The sequence below is a fragment of the Doryrhamphus excisus genome, linkage group LG9, assembly GCF_037039965.1.
Source record: "Doryrhamphus excisus strain RoL-2023G ecotype Guam linkage group LG9, RoL_Dexc_Guam_v1.1, whole genome shotgun sequence".
Lineage (NCBI taxonomy): Eukaryota > Metazoa > Chordata > Actinopteri > Syngnathiformes > Syngnathidae > Doryrhamphus > Doryrhamphus excisus.
In genome coordinates this window covers 21714903-21735588 of record NC_136365.1, presented here as the reverse complement: position 1 = coordinate 21735588, position 20686 = coordinate 21714903, and the positions used below count along the sequence as shown (strand labels likewise).

Sequence of the window (20686 nt, the reverse complement as noted above, 5' to 3'; positions counted from 1 at the left end):
GTTGGCGGGCCACTTTATTGTTTCCACATATTTTTTGTTATTACGTCGACTACATTGGGAAATACAAGCACAGAGGCGATTATAGGGGTGTTATTTCATGTCTAGAAGGCTCTAATAATGGTGAAAACATATTTAGGTCGTAAGCAGGTTTTCTATGCTACTGTATAAATACAAAAATAATTCATTTGTAAATAAGGAATTCACTGAATTGTAATTCTAATTATTAATATTGTTATAGTGATATTTCTTTAGAAATATTTAAACTTTTTAGTGTTGACCTAATCCTACTTCATCATGTTTCATGTTCAACGCCTACATTCACTTAATACATCACTACACTAACGTCAACACGATTCATTACGATTGGAACACATCATTTCTATTTCAATTCATTTCAAGATGTACTGTTTATGTAGTATTAATTTTAAAACATTGTGACACAATAACAATATAATTATTTTGTTTTTGTTTTGCTCGTCCGTTGACCCAAAATGTGCAACTACGTAAATGTAATCAACTTCTTCAAGTGGGCATTGTTTTCCTTGTCACGTGTTCGTCGTCTCTTCTAGACCCTTTTAGTAGAGTTTCGCAACATCGCTCGACAAGGCATTGAACACATAGTGAAGTCTCGATGCCCTGACTCGATGTTTGATTACTTACGCCTCGATAACATTCAGTGGGTTTTTTCTTCATAGAATCGAGTCAGTTGTCAACAGGCTCGGCGAGACAAGGAACAGTTGAAGAACTACTGATAAAAACCCGCATTTTGCTCACCGCGTTGGGGTGTTGCGGGGACGAAGGCGAGTCTTTTGGGTACTCCGTTTTGTTGGACGCATACCGGAGGAGGAGAAAAAGTTGTGTTCCCACGGTAATGTGTGTGTTTGGAACCTGTTATTGTAACAATATGTGTCGGAATAACCTTCGACCAATACGGATTTGACAGCGCAGGGGATTGGAACTCCGGCATTGCTAGCCACTTTCTCTTTCACGTCGACTCTGTCTGGTGAGCGAAACGCGACTCAAAGACTCTTCGTGTGTGATTAACTCGTGGTGGCCATTATTGGGGTTAATAATATTCATTAAGAGGTCGAATGCGGTCATATGCCGACTATTAGTGCGCTTCCATGATGATGTACACACTTTTCATATCCCAAACATGGAATAACATGGAATTCCATATTTGTTGACGTTTTCCAGAATCCCTCCGAACATGACGGCCATGTGAAACTTGACTCTGCAGTGGGAATATGTACGTTCTCCGCCGGATTGAATGGCCCTGAGAATACACGGTAAGCACTTTGCCAGTAAATGTGAACTCATTATCGATCCGATTCCTGAGCTCCAAATGACCTGCATGAGGGCAAAGTCCAGATAAAGCAGGGGTGTCCGGTTTTTGTATCCTGTGGGGGCCGCATATTGATATTTTGTCAGATATGCAATGAAGTTTTATGCAGTTTATTTCATTATTATGGGAGAAAAATATCCAAATCTGAATTGAGAGGGCTGCACGGTGGATAAGTGGTTACCAGGTTGGCCACACAGCCAGCAATTTGTTTGCATGTTCTCCCCGTACGTGCGTGGGTTATCTCCGGGTACTCCGGTTCTTGATTGCCAGTCCAGCTGGGATAGGCTCCAGCATCCCCCCCATGACCCTGAGGATAAGCGCTATACAAAATGGAGGTATGGAATCAATTGAGATCTATCAATCTGGGAAAAGGTTAAAGGTTTGGGACTCCAGCACACCACAGTGAGAGCCATTGTTTACAAATGTTGAAAACATGGCAGCGGTAAACCTTCCCAGGAGTGGCGGGCCAACTAGAATGACCCCAAGATGGCAAGATAGGTCACAAAAGAACCCACCATAACATCCAAAGAACAGGCGAAAAGACACTCGGCAAAAATGGCCTGCATGGCAGGGATCCAAGACCAAAACCACATCATGATGTTCCCCAAGACATTTTATCAAAATTGTAACTTGTAGAAAGTTGAGTGCCCCATGACACCTGGCGTCAAAAAAAGAACATCACGCCAAAGGTCAAATATGGTGGTGGTAGTGTGACGGTCTGGGGCTGTTTTGCTCCTTCAGGAGGACTCCCGGAAGGCTGTGATAAACGGAACCATGATTTGTAAAGCAGTTATGAGGAAAAGGTTGGGAAAAGTTTACAATTTTGGGACTCCAGCACACCACAGTGAGAGCCATTGTTTACAAATGTTGAAAACATGGCAGCGGTAAACCTTCCCAGGAGTGGCGGGCCAACTAGAATGACCCCAAGATGGCAAGATAGGTCACAAAAGAACCCACCATAACATCCAAGGAACAGGCGAAAAGACACTCGGCAAAAATGGCCTGCATGGCAGGGATCCAAGACCAAAACCACATCATGAAAATTGTAACTTTTAGAAAGTTGAGTGCCCCATGACACCTGGCGTCAAAAAAAGAACATCATGCCAAAGGTCAAATATGGTGGTGGTAGTGTGACGGTCTGGGGCTGTTTTGCTGCTTCAGCAGGACTCCCGGGAGGCTGTGATAAACGGAACCATGATTTGTAAAGCAGTTATGAGGTATGTGGGAGGGAGTGGGGGGGTAATAATTTTTTTCCACTAAATCATTTGAATGAATCCGGTCTCTTATTTGGCGGTGAAAGTGACTTACAAATAAATGCCGGGCTTGATAGTCGGGTTCTGGCGGCTGCCACTAATGGTTGAATTGTCCAAGCATGCGGCGATGCGGCGATGCGGCGATGCGGCGATGCGGCGCCTCGTCGTGGGCCGTCTGTTCTTTGAAAGGCAAACAGCTCCCCTCCTAGAAATGCAGTAAAACTGGTAGAGGCAGTTCAGTTTCACTTGGCTTCTTTTCCTGCTGAGTCAAACTCGCGCTCAGTTACGTGACTTTTTTTTTAAAAAGAAAGTGAAATTCTGGAATTCTATAGATGAACTAAAAATAGATTTCTGAACAATGTTGATGATTATGTCTTACAGCTAATAAAAATAATAAAACCCCCCAAACATTTGCAGGGACCTAAGTGCTGAATAGTAACTATGCGGGGATCCACTCTATGTCGTAATTAGTTTAATTTCTATTATCGTAATTAAAACTACTAAACTACTGGTTCACAACTGGACTTTAATCGGTTACACCCTCCACTGTCATGAGGGCTTTTTCGCAAAGTAGGATTCCTTAATAATTTAGTTGAATAGAATACAAATACTATTTTTAACATAATTGGAGCCCTGCAGACATAAAATAACACCCCTATAGTCACCTTTTACTCTCCCGCTACCCGTATAGTTGACATAATAAGAGGAAGATCAGACATTTACGACATAAATAAGACACTTGTGTTGTCATAAATGCGTTCCGGTGACATCGGGGGTTCATAGCAGAGTTTTAGCTCGGCCTAGCTTACCGTGTTAGCTTAGTCCGTGTTAGGGATTATCGTGCCTGTTGTGAGGTCATTCAAACCTGGAATAAAAAAAAAAAAAAAACAGTGATCAAGTCTGGTGCTTGTGTGTCACAATCCGGTAACATTACTGACACCTGGTGACCAGTGTCGATTACTACATGCTGTATCATTAAAAACATGTTTGAATTCGTCTTCTGAATGCCTTTATATTTGTATGAGTTTATTTAGCCATTTTTATGTATGAGAATGCTTCATGTGGCAAATAATAGGCCGGATTGAACCATGAAAGAGCATTATTTATTAATATAATTTAAAAAAACGTAAATAATAGGCCGGATTGAACCATGAAAGAGCATGATTTATTAATATAATTTAAAAAAATGTAAATAATAGGCCGGATTGAACCATGAAAAAGCATTATTTATTAATATAATTTCAAAAAACGTAAATAATAGGCCGGATTGAACTATGAAAATGAAAGAGGATGATTTATTAATATAATTAAAAAAAACGTAAATAACAGGCCGGATTGAACCATGAAAGAGCATGATTTATTAATATAATTAAAAAAAATGTAAATAATAAGCCGGATTGAACCATGAAAAAGCGTTATTTATTAATATAATTTCAAAAAACGTAAATAATAGGCCGGATTGAACCATGAAAGAGCATGATTTATTAATATAATTAAAAAAAACGTAAATAACAGGCTGGATTGAACCATGAAAGAGCATGATTTATTAATATAATTAAAAAAATGTAAATAATAAGCCGGATTGAACCATGAAAAAGCGTTATTTATTAATATAATTTCAAAAAACGTAAATAATAGGTCGGATTGAACCACAAAAGAGCATGATTTATTAATATAATAAAAAAACATAAATAATAGGCCTAATTGAACCATGAAAGAGCATGATTTATTAATATAATTTGAAAAAACATAAATAATAGGCCGGATTGAACCATGAAAGAGCATGATTTATTAATATAATTTTTTTTAAAAACGTGATAGTGTGAAGCCAAAATATTGGACGCGATCTGAATGAAACATTGAGGTGTGACAAACATGCAAAAATATTAAATAACTTTTTCACACCACTGTATGTTCGTCCGTCGTCTGTCGCCAGAAATAAATAAAATAAAATAATATAAGCAGAAATAAATAAAAAATAATAAAAGCAGAAATATTATTGAACACTGTGCTTCCAAGCATGGCATATGACGGAGCCTCCTTTTTTAATAAAAGACTTTATACTATAATTCTAATTGTATTGGGAATTTTGGATTTATAGGCATAGCTATATTATTGTTGTTACAGACAGGCGGTGAAAGCTGCCCTCCACCTCAGGACCCGCTAGAATATTAACAAATATTAATAATGCCACTGCTTTTCCACATCTCCAGCACTCACTCACTCACTCACCATGAGCTGCAGATTAGTTTGGAAAACAATGACATAACTCGTTGGAGAGGACCGTTTCCTCTCCGGTGAGCTGCTGTTCAGGCGGTAACAATGCGGCCCTTTGTCACCCTGGCGTAAACTAAGGGTGTGCTCCCACTCGGCTGTCGCACCGTGCCCACTTCACACCTATAAAGCACTGAAGGGTTGGCTAGCGTCAGCACGCTGACTGCATTGGCACAAGTGCGGATACTATATAAGTACAGTTTTTTGTTGGTTTTTTTTTTTTGCGTGTTTTTCACATTTGGAGGTTTCAGATCATCAAAATAATATTTTTTTTCTCCCTTCACTCATTTAATGACAAATAGATATTTCTATTTTTTTAATCAAATTTTTCCACCTCTTTTAGTTGGCAACTGATATTTTCCTGAAACTTACTAATGTTTTCCTGCTGATTACTAAAGAACAGAAAAGGGTAGAAATAAACTTTTTTTCCTGATGAAAGGCGGGAGTCTAATCTTTCTTTTGACATGTTTCGTGTTGATATAGCCGTAGAAGACGGTATGCTGTGAGTCAAATGATCTAAAAAGGCCACTACTGAAGGAGTCGTCTTTTGAAAAATGGCTGGGATTTTGAACGAGTAATTGAAAAAAAATATTTTTATTTTAAAAAAAAAACTGCATTTTGTGTTTAGTTGTGATGTCACTGACTAATATTTAATTTCATTTGATGACCTGAAACATGACGGCGTGACGAACCACGCTAAGGTTAGGGTTATGGTTGCAGCCAGGAATTCTGGGCTCCATAAAAAGAAAAAAAATCTCCTCCATCAATTTAATTTAATTTAATTTAATTTAATTTAATTTAATTTAATTTAATTTAATTTAATTTAATTTAATTTAATGTTTTATAAATTCATACGGCACCGCTGGCCAATAGCACATAAATAAATACAAAAATGTTTAATTCTGATTTCACTCATGAAGGATCGCTATTGGAATTAGCATAAAATCCTGATCGGAGCATCCTTACTTTGCACCGCTAAAAACTACTCTGTCACATGCTTTCCTTCAGACAGGGTGTTTTTCATAACCATCGCCTCCAGTGATTGAGCAATTATCTGATTCCCACTAGTGGAAAGTATTTTATAACACTAGAGAAGGTCTAATTGTTTTCCAAAATTCAGCGCAGCTTAAAATGTCAACCATCTTTTCCTTGTCCGCCGTCTGCGTGACCTTTGCTTCAATGGTGGTGTTTGTTTTCCTTATTCTGTTCAGTCATAGGACGTAAACCTTGAAAATTCTCTTATCGGCTGTGAAACCAAGCCATGCTACTCTGGTGGAGGTGATATTTATTTTTTTTTTCCTTCAAATATCCTAAACATCATGTGGTTAGTAAGTTAAGGATAAAAAAAATAACTTGATTCAATGATATTGGATACAAAGGAGAATGTTGAACATGGAAGCAACACGTTGAGATAAGCCCGAGTCATGCTGGCTCCATGAGCTACTCAGGGTTATTGATACATTTGGTCAATGACAAATTGGCCAGAAATGATGTGCTGTCTGCCGGGCTGGTTAGTTTAGCAAGGAAATGCAATCTGGGTCACGTTTTGGCCATTTGTCATCCTCCCACGTCGAGCGGTTAGCGCGCAGACCTGACAGCTAGGAGACCTGGGTTCAATTCCACCCTCGGCCATCTCTGTGTGGAGTTTGCATGCGTGGGTTTTCTCCGGGTACTCCGGTTTCCTCCCACATTCCAAAAACATGCTAGGTTAATTAGCCACTCCAAATTGTCCATAGGTATGAATGTGAGTGTGAATGGTTGTTTGACTATATGTGCCCTGTGATTGGCTGGCTCGCCCGAAAAATGGTTGTTTGTCTATTTGTGCCCTGTGATTGGCTGGCTCGCCCGAAAAATGGTTGTTTGTCTATTTGTGCTCTGTGATTGGCTGGCTCGCCCGAAGAATGGTCGTTTGTCTATATGTGCCCTGTGATTGGCTGGCTCGCCCGAAAAATGGTTGTTTGTCTATATGTGCTCTGTGATTGGCTGGCTCGCCCGAAAAATGGTCGTTTGTCTATATGTGCTCTGTGATTGGCTGGCTCGCCCGAAAAATGGTTGTTTGTCTATATGTGCTCTGTGATTGGCTGGCTCGCCCGAAAAATGGTCGTTTGTCTATATGTGCTCTGTGATTGGCTGGCTCGCCCGAAAAATGGTTGTTTGTCTATATGTGCTCTGTGATTGGCTGGCTCGCCCGAAGAATGGTTGTTTGTCTATATGTGCTCTGTGATTGGCTGGCTCGCCCGAAGAATGGTTGTTTGTCTATATGTGCCCTGTGATTGGCTGGCTCGCCCGAAGAATGGTTGTTTGTCTATATGTGCCCTGATGATGTTCTTGTGTTTCAAGTACATGGGCCAGACGTGGCCATCAAAGAGGCCGGGGGGGTCTGGTACCGTGTAGTTCCTTGAGACGTCAACGTCTTTATCCAAATGCGACCTGCTCCATTTTGGGCGACAGCACTGTGGTGAGAAAATCAGTTTTATCGTTCGGGACAGGCCTCAGGGCACCCCGATAATTACCACCATCATGAGATTCTGAAGAATAATTATGAAAGTTGACTAGACAGGGAGTGTCTGAACTAGTCTGCTGCTGATGATGATGATGATGACGATGATGTCGATGCACCGAGGAGCACACACACGGGAATGCGTCACAAAATTTGATCTTGTTGTCAAATAGCCCGCAGCTCGCAGCGAAAGCCAAGGAAGAATCACCTCCTTTTTAAAAACTGAAATAGCTGGATTGTTTTCAAACTTGGTACGGCCCGTCATTTTAAAGGGCGTGTCCAATTGTCAAGGACATTGTGCAGCTTAATATGATGATGTTGACATCTTGGTTTGTTTGCCAAAGATGCCCGATATGGGATAGTCCTACTGTCACCTTATTTTTATTTGCCCCTAGAGGTATGTATAATGCTTTCCAGCGTTGTCGCTATCATGGAATCGTGTTTGGAAGACATTATGTAAACAAGAAATGGCTGATTGTGTGGCTACTTAGACCTCATTCTTTATTTTATCTTTTAAAATGTGTTTACATTGTACTTTCAAGCCAAATGCTTCCTTCATAGTCATTAGTGAAACGATCACTGCAAAGAACCGAACTCCAGGTTGGGCGTCCATGTGTCTCTCGTTCTCTGTGCTTGCTTCATCCATTGTTGTCTTAAAGTTTCCTCTTTTGGAAAACGAAAAAAAAATTGTGAACATCCGGCAGCAACACTACATTTTGGCATGATAACTATTTTTGATGAAAAATATAGTCGACTTTGGGTTTTGTTGGCTCCGCTTTAGCTGAGAGGTGTCAACCCTGATGATGTCACTTCCGGAAACGTGACCGAACAGCGAAAGGTAGCGTCGTCATGGGCGCCGTTATCGACTATAAATAGCATTTTGTGAATTTACCATTAGCTTGAACAATGTAGGATATCATTTGATGAAACATGCTCGGGTTTGTCGGTCCTGAAATTGTCGTTTTTTTTGTCGTCTTCAGATGATCTGACTCTCATTTTGCCTCTTGCTCCCTGTGACAGACGTAAAGCGGGAGCACTGCGATGACCAGCCAGCCCCCTAGCCATGCAGACAGCACTCACCCCACAGACGAGCAGCCACCCGCGTCGGCCCCCAAGCTCCATGTCCAGCGATCACCGTCCAATCAGAACATCACCATTCACTTCTCAGCTCTTGGGAAGGAGGAAGAGGAGGAGGAGGAAGAGCTGTACACCACATCGGTCTCGCGGGACGAGTCAAACATCGTGACCGCTCTCGAGGCGAGCGAGGCGATGTTTGAAGAAGCGGAGTCGGACGATCCGGCCGAGGTTGATTCCTCTTCTGACGCTAACAACTCCATGAAAACGTCACCGCCGCATCTTTCCGATCAAAAAGGCCCCGGCTCCAATTCACCCCCCACCAAATCCTTGAGCTTTCCCTCGGTGGACAAGCCCTTCCTCAACATGGTTAAATCCTTCTCTTCGGACGTTGAGTGTAAAGATGGAGTCCCCCTTTTTACTGCCCCCGCCGGAAAACATAAACATCTAATGAAATCGCTGGTTAAGTCCTTATCTTCAGACACATCTCAGGATTCGACCTCCCGCCTTAATCTGCAACTCTTCAAACAATTCACTCAATCTCGGTTGCAGACGGCGAGCCCGTCATCGGCTCCAAACGATTCCAAAACGGCCCCCGCGACTCCGCTAAGCTCACCGGACAGCCGCAGCTTCTTCAAAGTCGCCGAGGTTGAGGCGCGAATCGAAGACACCAAGCGCCGTCTCTCCGAGGCCATCTACGAGCCGCTTCAACTCCTGAGTAAGATCATGGACGAGAAGAGCGGCAACAGCGGCGGCCTCTATCGACCGAAGGCTCTGTCGGCCAGCGCCACCGAGCTCTACAACCTAACGTCCGTCAACGGCCACCTGGAGAGCAACAACAACTACTGCATCAAAGAGGAAGACGGCAATGACGCGGAGGGCGAAAGCCCGAGTAGCGGCGCCTCCGGTCCAGCCGAATCCCATTCGGGATCACTTGCTTTTGACACAAAGAGTCCCAGCAGATCATCGTCTTCTTTTCCCATATCTTTGGACAAGTGCTCCATGTCTGCTCTCGCCAAACAGGAGGATGAGGACTTCTGCATTCTGTACAGCGACGACTTTGAAACGTGTACTGACGGTAAACCCGGAACCGGCGACCCGACCGAAGTGCCTCTGAGTACAAGTCCCGAGCCGTGCAGCGAGGACGAATGTGAAAGTATCGTGGCGGCGCCAAGCGTTCCCCACTACACCCTTTCCATCCTGACCATTCTGGTCTATGGGTATTTTGTATTGCCTATGCCGGAGTACATTGGAGGAATGTTGCTGGGAGTGGCTTTGGGGTTCTTCGCAGCTATCGGAGTCGTGTGGTTGACGGGGCCAAAACCTTCAGATCGGTTCTTCAGACTGTCCAAACGCCACGGAAAACGGTGGAATCTTGCAAGGTTGGACATTCGGGAACCAGAAATCTTCAAGGTCAGTGAGCGTTTATTTGAAATGGAAGCCTAGGTCACTGGCCGTCGTACGTGTGACAGGCTGAGTTTTGAGTCATTGACTAGCTCGTGGCAACGTTTGCACTTGGTTGGTCTTTGTGCGTTGTCCACTTGTGGGCTACCACGTGTGTTGTCCACCACATGCCCCCCCCCCCCCCCCCCCCGCATACATAATTAGTGCGGCCAACACATATTGAGATATGATAGATTATGTTCTCCGTGGGGCTGCACGGCGGTTGTGTGGTTAGCGCGCAGACCTCATACATTCCAAAAACATGCTAGGTTAATTAGCCACTCCAAATTGTCCATAGGTGTGAATGTGAGTGGGAATGGTTGTTTGTCTATATGTGCCCTGTGATTGGTTGGCTCGCCCGAAGAATGGTTGTTTGTCTATATGTGCCCTGTGATTGGTTGGCTCGCCCGAAGAATGGTTGTTTGTCTTATATGTGCCCTGGGATTGGTTGGCTCGCCCGAAGAATGGTTGTTTGTCTATATGTGCCCTGTGATTGGCTGGCTCGCCCGAAGAATGGTTGTTTGTCTATATGTGCCCTGGGATTGGTTGGCTCGCCCGAAGAATGGTTGTTTGTCTATATGTGCCCTGTGATTGGCTGGCTCGCCCGAAGAATGATTATTTGTCTATATGTGCCCTGGGATTGGTTGGCTTGCCCGAAGAATGGTTGTTTGTCTATATGTGCCCTGGGATTGGTTGGCTTGCCCGAAGAATGTTTTTTAGTCTACATGTGCCCTGTGATTGGCTGGCTCGCCCGAAGAATGGTTGTTTGTCTATATGTGCCCTGGGATTGGCTGGCTCGCCTGAAGAACGGTTGTTTGTCTATATGTGCCCTGGGATTGGTTGGCTCGCCCGAAGAATGGTTGTTTGTTTATATGTGCCCTGGGATTGGTTGGCTCGCCCGAAGAATGATTTTTTGTCTACATGTGCCCTGTGATTGGCTGGCTCGCCCGAAGAACGGTTGTTTGTTTATATGTGCCCTGTGATTGACTGGCTCGCCCGAAGAATGGTTGTTTGTCTATATGTGCCCTGTGATTGGCTGGCTCGCCCGAAGAATGGTTGTTTGCCTATATGTGCCCTGGGATTGGCTGGCCACCAGTCCAGGTCTCCACCAGTAGTCACATTAAATACTTATTTCCCTCAAACAAATACAAATATATAACCTGAAATACTGCTAGCGCTACTGCCATGGTATCCCAATCGAAAACCTGACCATTGATAAATATGTTGATACCAATGTTCCTCCTCTTGAAGGGCTGGATGAACGAGATGATCAACTACGACCCAGAAACCTACCACGCCACGCTGACCCACTCCGTGTTTGTCCGCTTGGAGGGCTCCGTCATCCGCCTGTCCAAGCCCAACCACAACATCGCACGGCGGGCCACACACAGCGAACCCAAACCCGACGTGACTTACGTCAGTCAGAAGATTTATGACTTAACCAACAGCAAAGTACGTTACCCAATTCCTAGTTTCCTCCATGAAACAAGGTTACCATAGCGTGGTTTTAGTAGTGAGATGATAGCATGGATAAAAATATCACGTTTGAAGGTCTTGTAATGTACGACCCGTGGCGTGAGCACTATGTCAACCCACAATGCCGACATCAGCGCGGCCGTAACGACTTTTGTCAACATATCAAGGCCCAGTTCCGCACACAAGGAATAACTTTGGGCGTCCACTTTTTCTCAAATCGTAGAAACCGCGCAATGCGCAATTTTGAATGGTTTTGAAACCGCGTACCGTGGTACACGTTAAAATATGTCAACCAAACCTAACGTGACTTTCATTCAAACCATCTTCCAGGTATATCTCGTGCCTCACGGCCTCGCCAGGAAAAGAATATGGAACAAAAAATATCCCATCTGCATCAGGCTCGGGAAACAGGACGACTTCATATCCAAGGCTGAAGGTGACGACGGCGAGGGCGTCGCGGCGAAGAACAAAGGCGAAGGAACTGGAGGAGCCTCGGAGCCGGTCCGGTCATCCTCTTCCGGTCGGGAAACGACTCTTCATCTGTTCGGAAGAACCGGGCGGGAGAAGGAGGAGTGGTTCCAAAGGTTGCTTTCAGCTTCGAAGCTCAAGGTGGATTTGAAGAAGGTTGCCAGTCCTGTAGAGTCGAAAAGTGGTGAGCAACAACGGTTCTCCGTTTTTCTTTTCGAGAGTTGCACCCGTGCTAGTTTTTATCTTCAGTGGCTAAAACATGTTTCTGGGAACGCTATGGATGCATTTTATATCTGGACAGAACATGGTATCCCACTCCTCTGTTTTAATGAGCTCTGTTAATTATGGTCAAGGTCAAGGTCATCCCTCACCCCGTTCTCGTGTTTGTTTTTGACCAAAGCTCAGCGCTGCCACAGTCGCAGCAGCAGCCGTAGCAGTCTGGACGATGCCTTGTCATCACAGCCCAAGGCGAAGGACTCCCCGACAACAGAGAGCGACAAAGCCAAGCTACTGGACTATCGAGTCTACATGGCCTCCGTGTTGCCAAAACAAGAAGCGGTCGCCTCTCCTGTCGCCAACTCCGAGCTTCACAGTCCCCAGAGCAGCCCCGGAGCTGACAAAAAGGTAGCAGATACTCCATGACTATAAAACGTACTGGGAGTTCACTATCGTAGGATCTTTTTTTTAGGCTTTTTTTGTGAATTTGTCAACTTTTCTTCTAGTTTCAGAGTTCTAGCTCAGTACAGGAGCAGCTCAAGGAGGAGGAGGATCCGGTGGCCTGGGTGAATGCGGCGCTTGGTCGCGTCTTCTGGGATTTCCTGCGCGAGCCTCATTGGGCTGAAGTGGTCTCCAAGAAGATTCAAATGAAACTTAGTAAAATACGAGTGAGTTGATCGATCCCCATTTTGACGTTTCAATGACAAAATGTGTGCTATCATGCCTGTTTTTGAAGCTCATTTTCACTAAACAGGATGTTCACTAACCGGGGCGTTCATTAACCGGGGCGTTCACTAACCTGGGCGTTCAGTGACCTGGACATTCACTAACCTGGGTGTTCAGTGACCTGGACATTCACTAACCAGGGCGTTCACTAACCAGGATGTTCACTAACTTGGATGTTCACTAACCTGGGCGTTCACTAACCAGGACATTCACTAACCAGGACATTCACTAACCAGGGCAATCACTAACCAGGACATTCACTAACCAGGACATTCACTAACCAGGGCAATCACTAACCAGGAAGTTCACTAACCACGGCGTTCACTAACTTGGATGTTCACTAACCAGGACATTCACTAACCAGGGCGTTCACTAACCAGGACATTCACTAACCACGGCGTTCACTAACTTGGATGTTCACTAACCAGGACATTCACTAACCAGGACGTTCACTAACCAGGATGTTCACCAACCTGGGCGTTCAGTGACCTAGACATTCACTAACTTGGATGTTCACTAACCTGGGCGTTCACTAACCAGGGCATTCATTAATCAGGGCGTTCACTAACCAGGATGTTCACTAACCAGGAAGTTCACTAACCACGGCGTTCACTAACCTGGATGTTCACTAACCAGGGCGTTCACTAACCAGGGCGTTCACTAACCAGGGCGTTCACTAACCAGGACGCTCACTCACAGATGTTCCGTTGAATAGTAATTGGGAAGAAGTAATTCTAAATAAATCTTTTCCAGTTGCCGTACTTCATGAACGAGTTAACCCTGACGGAACTGGACATGGGTGTGGCCACGCCCAAGATCCTTGGAGCATCCAGACCCTCCATGGACTACAAAGGCAAGAGAGAGAGAAGGAATTCAAATGTCCCGTTTTAGTTCCGCTCAAAACGTGTCAGCGCTCGGCTTTCTTTTGATGTGTACTCTTTGTATCTGGTATGTATCTTCGTATGTGTACTCTTTGTATCTGGTATGTATCTTCATATGTGTACTCTTTGTATCTGGTATGTATCTTCATATGTGTACTCTTTGTATCTGGTATGTATCTTCGTATGTGTACTCTTTGTATCTGGTATGTATCTTCGTATGTGTACTCTTTGTATCTGGTATGTATCTTCATATGTGTACTCTTTGTATCTGGTATGTATCTTCATTCTCGTTCATAGTTTGTCCTCACATTCCATATTTGATTGTCTTCCTCGCCCTCATATGCTCACTTTTTATTGCTGTTTATTGCCAGCGGTAGAAGGGAGCTCATCTGAGAGCTATAAATTCTATAAAAATGATATAGGAGCTATAAAAATAACATCATATTTTGGCTATTTTTGACTCCGAGCTGCATGTAATTATCATCTAACCACCAGCGTTTGCCCCACAGGTCTTTGGTTTGACCTGGACATTTCTTACAGCGGGTCCTTCCTGATGACCCTGGAAACCAAGATGAACCTGATTCGTCTGGGCAAGGAAGAGGAGAGCCTCCGTGTCGGGGAAGACGGGTAAAGATGCTAAGCGATTGTTTCAATTTGATTTGAATGGCCGCCAACCCCCAACCCCCCCTCTTCTGCATTTAGCCTACCTTACCTGTTTCTCTTAATGTTCTATTCCTTCTCTTTCCCGCTGCTCCCTTTTGTGCACTCTTGGATTCTACCTAATCTCTGCTACTATATCTGTTACGGTAAGTGCTCACTGACCACCTTCTGTAGTTCTTCTGGCCACTTTTGCAATTGCATATTATATATTTTTGCAGGTGCACTAGAAGTCGCTTTTTTCCACACAAAATTTCTATCCCTTCCAGATTCAGACCACGGACGTACTGCCTGGCTGACAGCGACGAGGAGTCGTCCAGCGCGGGCTCCTCAGACGAGGAAGACGCCTCTGAGCAATCAAACGAAGCCACCGGAGCGGAAAGGTGAGAGCGGCTTTCCTCCCGCGGCGTAGGACTCGGTTCGGAGGGGCAGCCCGCTGTTTGCACGCCGCCTCGGCCGCTGCCGGCTGCCACGCGACGCAAAGCTAACGAGAGTTGTTTGCTCACCGAATTGATGTCACGTCACATGCTCGCTCTTGACACAGGGCTGTAAAAAGCCGAGGATGTCCAAAGTGCTGCCCTCCATACCTTTTTCTTCAACTTTGAACCCTGTGGCACATAAATACATTTACTCCTTTATTTCAGAACTACTACTATTTCGCTCGCGATTCAATGATGAAACGATAGCTCTTTATTTGGCAGGAACCAAACACATGCTATCGGTGCAGTCACAACGAGCTTGTCAACCCACTGGGAAATCCAGGAAGACATTATATATAACAGCATAACAACATAACATAGACTATACTAAACTCATCACACAGCGACTTAACACTGAAAAGTTCTACCTGACAAATATACAGCTACTTTGTACCAATACAGGTTTCTCTTTTAATGTTTACCCTTAATGCAGTGTGTCTGAGCGTTGTGCTGCAATGACGTCAGCCTCCCTCTCTGGGCTCCTCTGGTTCGATTCCGACGGGCAGAGGCAACTTTGCCGCGCCATCCACTCTATCTTCTGTGACGCTTGTCCTCCAATGAAATGCAAATACATGAAGGGAAAAGTTTAAAATGTATTGAAGGAATTCTCTGAAAAGAATATTTGGGATGGAATTACTTGCATTGTTAGCTGTTAGCTGCTCTCGGAACGAAGAGCAAAGGGAAAGACGTGTTCAAGGGCGACATTTTCCTTTTCTCCAGTGTGGTCGGAGGCCACAAGCCCAGCAAGATCATGCGTTTCGTAGACAAGATCGCCAAGTCCAAATACTTCCAGAAAGCCACCGAGACGGAGTTCATCAAAAAGAAAATGGAGGAGGTCTCAAATACGCCGCTCCTCCTAACGGTGGAGTTGCAGGAAGTCAGAGGAACGCTCGCCGTCAATATACCACCCCCGCCCACTGACAGGATTTGGTATGTTCTCAGGATCCAATGAAGCCCCCCCCCTTGTCGTGTGTAGTGGGGCTAATGTGTAGGCATTGTGTTTTTCCAGGTACGGCTTCAGGAAGCCCCCACACCTGGAACTGAAGGCACGACCCAAACTGGGAGAAAGAGAAGTCACTCTGGCTCCCGTCACTGACTGGATAGAGAAAAAACTGGACCAGGAGTTTCAGGTGCCGATCTCCACTATTTCGACATTCGGGGCAGACACGTCCCAGATGGAGTGGAACCTTTCGATTCAGAAACGAGCCAACATTTTTTTTAGCCAAAATGTTGACTCGTTTGCACAAAATCCTCGAACTTGGCACAAACGCTCGAGTAAACGCATGACAATGAGTGTCAGCTTTCCTTCACATTTACGAGTTTCGTTTTTCCAAGATCGGATTTTAGTAGGAATGTTCCGATCAGGGTTTTGTACTGCCGATACCGATCCCTATCACCCTTGAGTGAACTCCACCGATACCGATCAAATACTACTAGCTATACTGGGGCTCACCAAGGTTTTTTTTTCTGTTGATAGCTACTTTTACAAAACGTTTGTAGTTTATTCATAGCTTCTTTTAACCCAAACAAAGTGGTTACGCTGGTTTTACCAGAACCTGAACAAAATGCTGGTACCCACAACTCAACTTTTCGATTTCACAGTGCGTTTATTTTCAAGAATTCTCGCATTTGTAACCGAAAACCCGGAATGAAAAGCAGGTTTGCCTGCTCGGCGTCCCGGAGAGGAGACGAGTAAGAACCAGGGAAGTGGGCTGGGATAGGCTCCGGCATACCGCCGTGAGGATCAAGCGTGTTGTTCTTATTCTTGTCGACTGTTTTTTTTTTTTTAATATTATTTTTATATTATATATTATTATTGTTATTATCATTATTGTTATAACCTTCATCATTATTATCATTATTGTTATTATTATCACCATTAATATAATAATAATACATTTTATTTGTATAGCGCTTTTCAAACTACTCAAAGACACTTTACAGAAGAATGGAGTTGAATAAAGCAAGTAAACAGAGTAGAAGACACACCAAAATACCACATTCATTGGTTAATACACAGTTATAATATTACCATTTTTATTCCCATTTTCATCATTTTAGTTGTAACAATTTTTTGAGTTTTTTTTTATTATTATTTAATTTTACAGACTTCATTGCTTCTTGTAGAGTGCCGTATCGTTCCATCTGTTGTTTTCTGAAATCCGCAGTATTTGTGCTTTTATTGTCAATTTATTAGCACACTTTTTCCCCCGCTAAGTGTAACATTTACATATCATTTTCTGGATCGCGTGTGTCTAAATCTTGCGCATTAAAAAAACAAGAACTTGAGACTGTGTCTGAACCGGTGACCAGTCGAGTCAGTCCACCAGTTAAGAACGTTGAGCAAATACAAAGAAATCCAAGATGTCAGCATCCAACAACGACAACAATTGATCACATGACTCTTTTTTTTTTCTGCTTCTCTCAGAAAATCTTTGTCATGCCAAACATGGACGACGTGTGGCTGACTCTGATGCATTCGGCCATGGACCAACGCACCGCTGGCGGACCGCTCGTTTGTCCCGCCGGGCACTCTGAGAGCGCTGGCGCCAGCTAGCCGCTCAAAGAATGTCGCTTTACAGTCTTGGAGTATAGAAATTAACGAGAGAAATACGACGAAACGATGCCAATCAGCCAACGTCAAAAAGGTAAAACGAACAAGGTCGTTGACGCCAGGAAACACGGACAAGGAAGTGGGACTCGCTGCTCTGTTCGTGTAGAAATGTTGCTGTTTTTATGTGATTTTTTTTTTTATGTTGATATGACTTTTAGCGACGACGGAAAAACGCAGCGGCTCGGCGTTATGAAGTACGTATTGCGCTACGGGTAAGAGAAGCATTCACCAGAGTACCTTAAAGGCCTGCGAATACAACACCGCGGTGTTGAGAGGTACGAGCTCCAGATTGTCGATAATCAGTATTCCGTATTTGTGCTGTGACCACTAACTGAAGCCCACGTTAACGCCAACGATGCCGTCTATTCATATTTGTATGGGAATCATTTACTGTGTACATTCCATACGTGTGTGTGTGTGTGTGTGTGTGTGTGTGAACACAACAAGTGCAATGATAAAAATGCTGCAATGACTAATGAATGATTTGCTAGAACTGTTCTAGAAGTTTGTTGTCAAACTGATGTGTCGAATGTATGCACGTGTGGGTGTGGCTGCGACGTGACCGTATGAAGAGTTTTGCTGGGGGGGGGGGGTATGCAAATTCCTGCACAAAAGTAAGACTCCTCGTGTTTTTGTGATGAATACTGTGGAATCTTAAACATGATAGGCAATGTTGTCGATTTTACTACGTAGGACAGACCCGAGCACATTAGGACGACGCAAAAGCAGAGGTCCCCGACCTTTTATGTACTGTGTAAAACTCAATTAATACACCAAGAAATATGCACATCAGCGCTCAATAACGTCATCAAAACATATCTTTATGCATTCCCGCAGACCGACAGCATTTTCCCGATCAAATAACGGCCAATATTTCCAAATTGATATTCATGTGATGTATTTTTTTTTTATATATAAATCTCATTGCACCTGAAAGCTTCCGGTGGCCTGGTGGTTGGGACCCCCTGCTGACAGCTAGCTAAGCCTCTCCCCCCTGCAAAGAGTGCACAGTTCCAGGATTTGCCAGGGCGCCTTTTTAACCGTCGTACTTACCAAAGTCCTTCCGTCGGGCAAACAGTGCCACTCCCCTCTCTCTCTCTCTCTCTCTCTCTCGCCCCGCTCAAAGGCACACAATGGGGTATTTTCCAAATGCTACACTACAATGTATGATTGTTTACAGCAGTTAATACTGTTATAATGTGCTATACAACGCTACATCTTTCATTTGATGATTTTTCTCCATGTGCCTTTTTTGTTAATTTTTTTTTTTTTTTTTTTACCTGGGATGGCTGATTTCTGGTATTTTTTGGTCCACTTTGGAATAGATAGGACAAGGATTTTGAAGGCATATGAAGATCATGAGTCGTGTAAATTATGTTATTATATTCACTATTACTTTACATCTAAAATGTGCAATTTTAAAAGCCAAATTCAGTGATGTATCTGCCTTATTTATGGTCAAAATAAAGCTCAATAAATCAGCATTTATCGGAGCAGTGTTTTTATTGAAAGATCTTGTTTGATTTTAACTTTTTTTTTTTAACTATTTCTCACCTAATATTGTCAATACCACCAGGATTTGTTGTGATTTTTTTTTTAATGATCAAAACTGATTATGCTGCAGTGTTCTCAGAATTTGCAATTAATGTTTGTTTTGTCCCCCATACTTAAAAAAGAGAGCACATACAAATATTTTTTGTGTCAATCTGTATGCACAATACTCTCTTTTTTCCCCTCAAAATCAGATCAATGCTACCAATAACGCAACACTATAAAGTAAACAGAAAAGAGTGGTTTGAATCAAACGAATCAAAACTGAATCCCCCACCGCTCGGGTACTTGAGAATCGCATGTGCAGAAACTGGCACGTGCCAAGTCACGAAACTCGCAGGCTGAAGCGAGCGAATCGTTCGTTTTGTAGAGCCTGTGAGTTGGTTGGAGGCAAGGAACAGATCTGTTGTTTTTTCCACGTTGCTAATACATTTACACAAATGCAGCGAGGATAACAGTTGCACAATAGTGACATGTTAGCTCTTTATGTTTTAGTTTAGCTAGCTTTAGCGAAGTGTGTGAATGAACGAGTTAACAGACGACAACCCTCGGACCCAAATCAGTAAAAAAAACGACTCGTCCATGACTCGCCCATCTCTAATACACAGAACTACAGATTGCTAATGGCCGTCACCATTGCTACATTTGCCACACACAAGTAATTTAACACACACATATATATATGTCGGTAACATTTTCAGGTTAGTTTCGCTTGTTCGGCTGAAGCGGAAGTGTAATGGTTGCCTAGCAACCTTCGTGTTTGACGCTAGTGGCAAGCTTCAGGAGGTAAGTCGTCAATTACGTATTAAGTCAATGACATATTACATTAGTTTAAGTGTTAGCGTTCGGTGCTAGCAAACAGTTTTGTATTGAACCTGTATTGAACCTTTACTGCCTGAAAAATAAATAAGGGAGTCCATGTTGGCAGTTGCGACTCGATTGTCTTCACCCCACCCGTACCGGACTATTTTTTATTGTGCAAAACGATTTTTTTTTACTACAATCTGAATTTAATGAAATTAAAGTAGGAGTAGGACGACTGGATGGCAGGGGGAATGTTCATTCATTTATTAATTCATTCATTTTCTATACCAAAAGTTCAATATTTTTTGGGGTGGGAGGCAAATTGTAATTCTAGAATAAAAAGAAGTTTTTGTGAATCTCCTGAAATGTCACATTTGTAGTCCGAAGACCAGAAAAGCTAGATGGCTAACTCCTAACTCTAGCTAGCTAGGCAAAGCGTGTAAACAAAGATCCAAGAACAGTGCAAAGGAGATGGGGAGCGATCGAACACGCTGGCATCGATTGGTTTAGCCTGTGTCAAACTCAACTCGAGACGCTTTGGCTTTTTGTGATCGACTTTAAAATGCTTTTATCGCCATATGCCGATCACATACATGTTGTTTTACAAAAATCATCTGACAGTGATCGGTAGCCAATCAAAGAACAGCCATACTTTGAACCCGCCCATTTTTCATGTGGGCAAAATTGTGATTGACAGGTGTGTTTAGTTTCTACCATATTGCTTTTTCAATCCATCAACGGCACTGAATGTCTATTACTCACTTTCAGATTGGGTAGATTGATGCATTTAGAGGTGAAAACAACATGAAAACCAGAGATAGGTGAAAAACAACAGCGAGAAGATGAGATGAGAAGAAATCAATCAGAACATTGGAGTGTCCCGAGGCTGGAATTTGCCCCAAAAATTAAAGTAATCATGTTGTTT

The 20686-nt window shown here is 43.4% G+C and overlaps 1 protein-coding gene across 2 annotated transcripts; it reads left to right on the top strand.

Moving 5' to 3' along the window:
• Nucleotides 1-681: 681 nt before the first annotated feature.
• Nucleotides 682-18903, top strand: LOC131137623 (testis-expressed protein 2-like). Of its 2 annotated transcripts, XM_078793669.1 has the most exons (14): nucleotides 682-868; nucleotides 944-1003; nucleotides 1198-1289; nucleotides 8393-9859; nucleotides 11141-11341; nucleotides 11696-12017; nucleotides 12234-12457; nucleotides 12556-12717; nucleotides 13529-13628; nucleotides 14166-14283; nucleotides 14583-14696; nucleotides 15513-15722; nucleotides 15802-15922; nucleotides 17221-18903. In XM_078793669.1, the coding sequence occupies exons 4-14, from the start codon at nucleotides 8414-8416 to the stop codon at nucleotides 17347-17349; spliced, it is 3147 nt and encodes a 1048-aa protein (XP_078649795.1). In that variant the 5' UTR covers nucleotides 682-868; nucleotides 944-1003; nucleotides 1198-1289; nucleotides 8393-8413; the 3' UTR covers nucleotides 17350-18903. The 2 variants fall into 2 exon arrangements, with proteins under 2 accessions (XP_078649795.1, XP_057941772.2); XM_058085789.2 differs by lacking the exon at nucleotides 944-1003.
• Nucleotides 18904-20686: the final 1783 nt, after the last annotated feature.

Bases quoted from the DNA above. Each gene is read 5' to 3' on its own strand.
- LOC131137623 (XM_058085789.2), top strand. From the start codon at position 8,414: ATGACCAGCCAGCCCCCTAGCCATGCAGACAGCACTCACCCCACAGAC. The intron at 13,629-14,165 runs GCAAGAGAGAGA...TTTGCCCCACAG, and splicing joins ACCCTCCATGGACTACAAAG to GTCTTTGGTTTGACCTGGAC. The intron at 15,923-17,220 runs GTGCCGATCTCC...TGCTTCTCTCAG, and splicing joins AACTGGACCAGGAGTTTCAG to AAAATCTTTGTCATGCCAAA.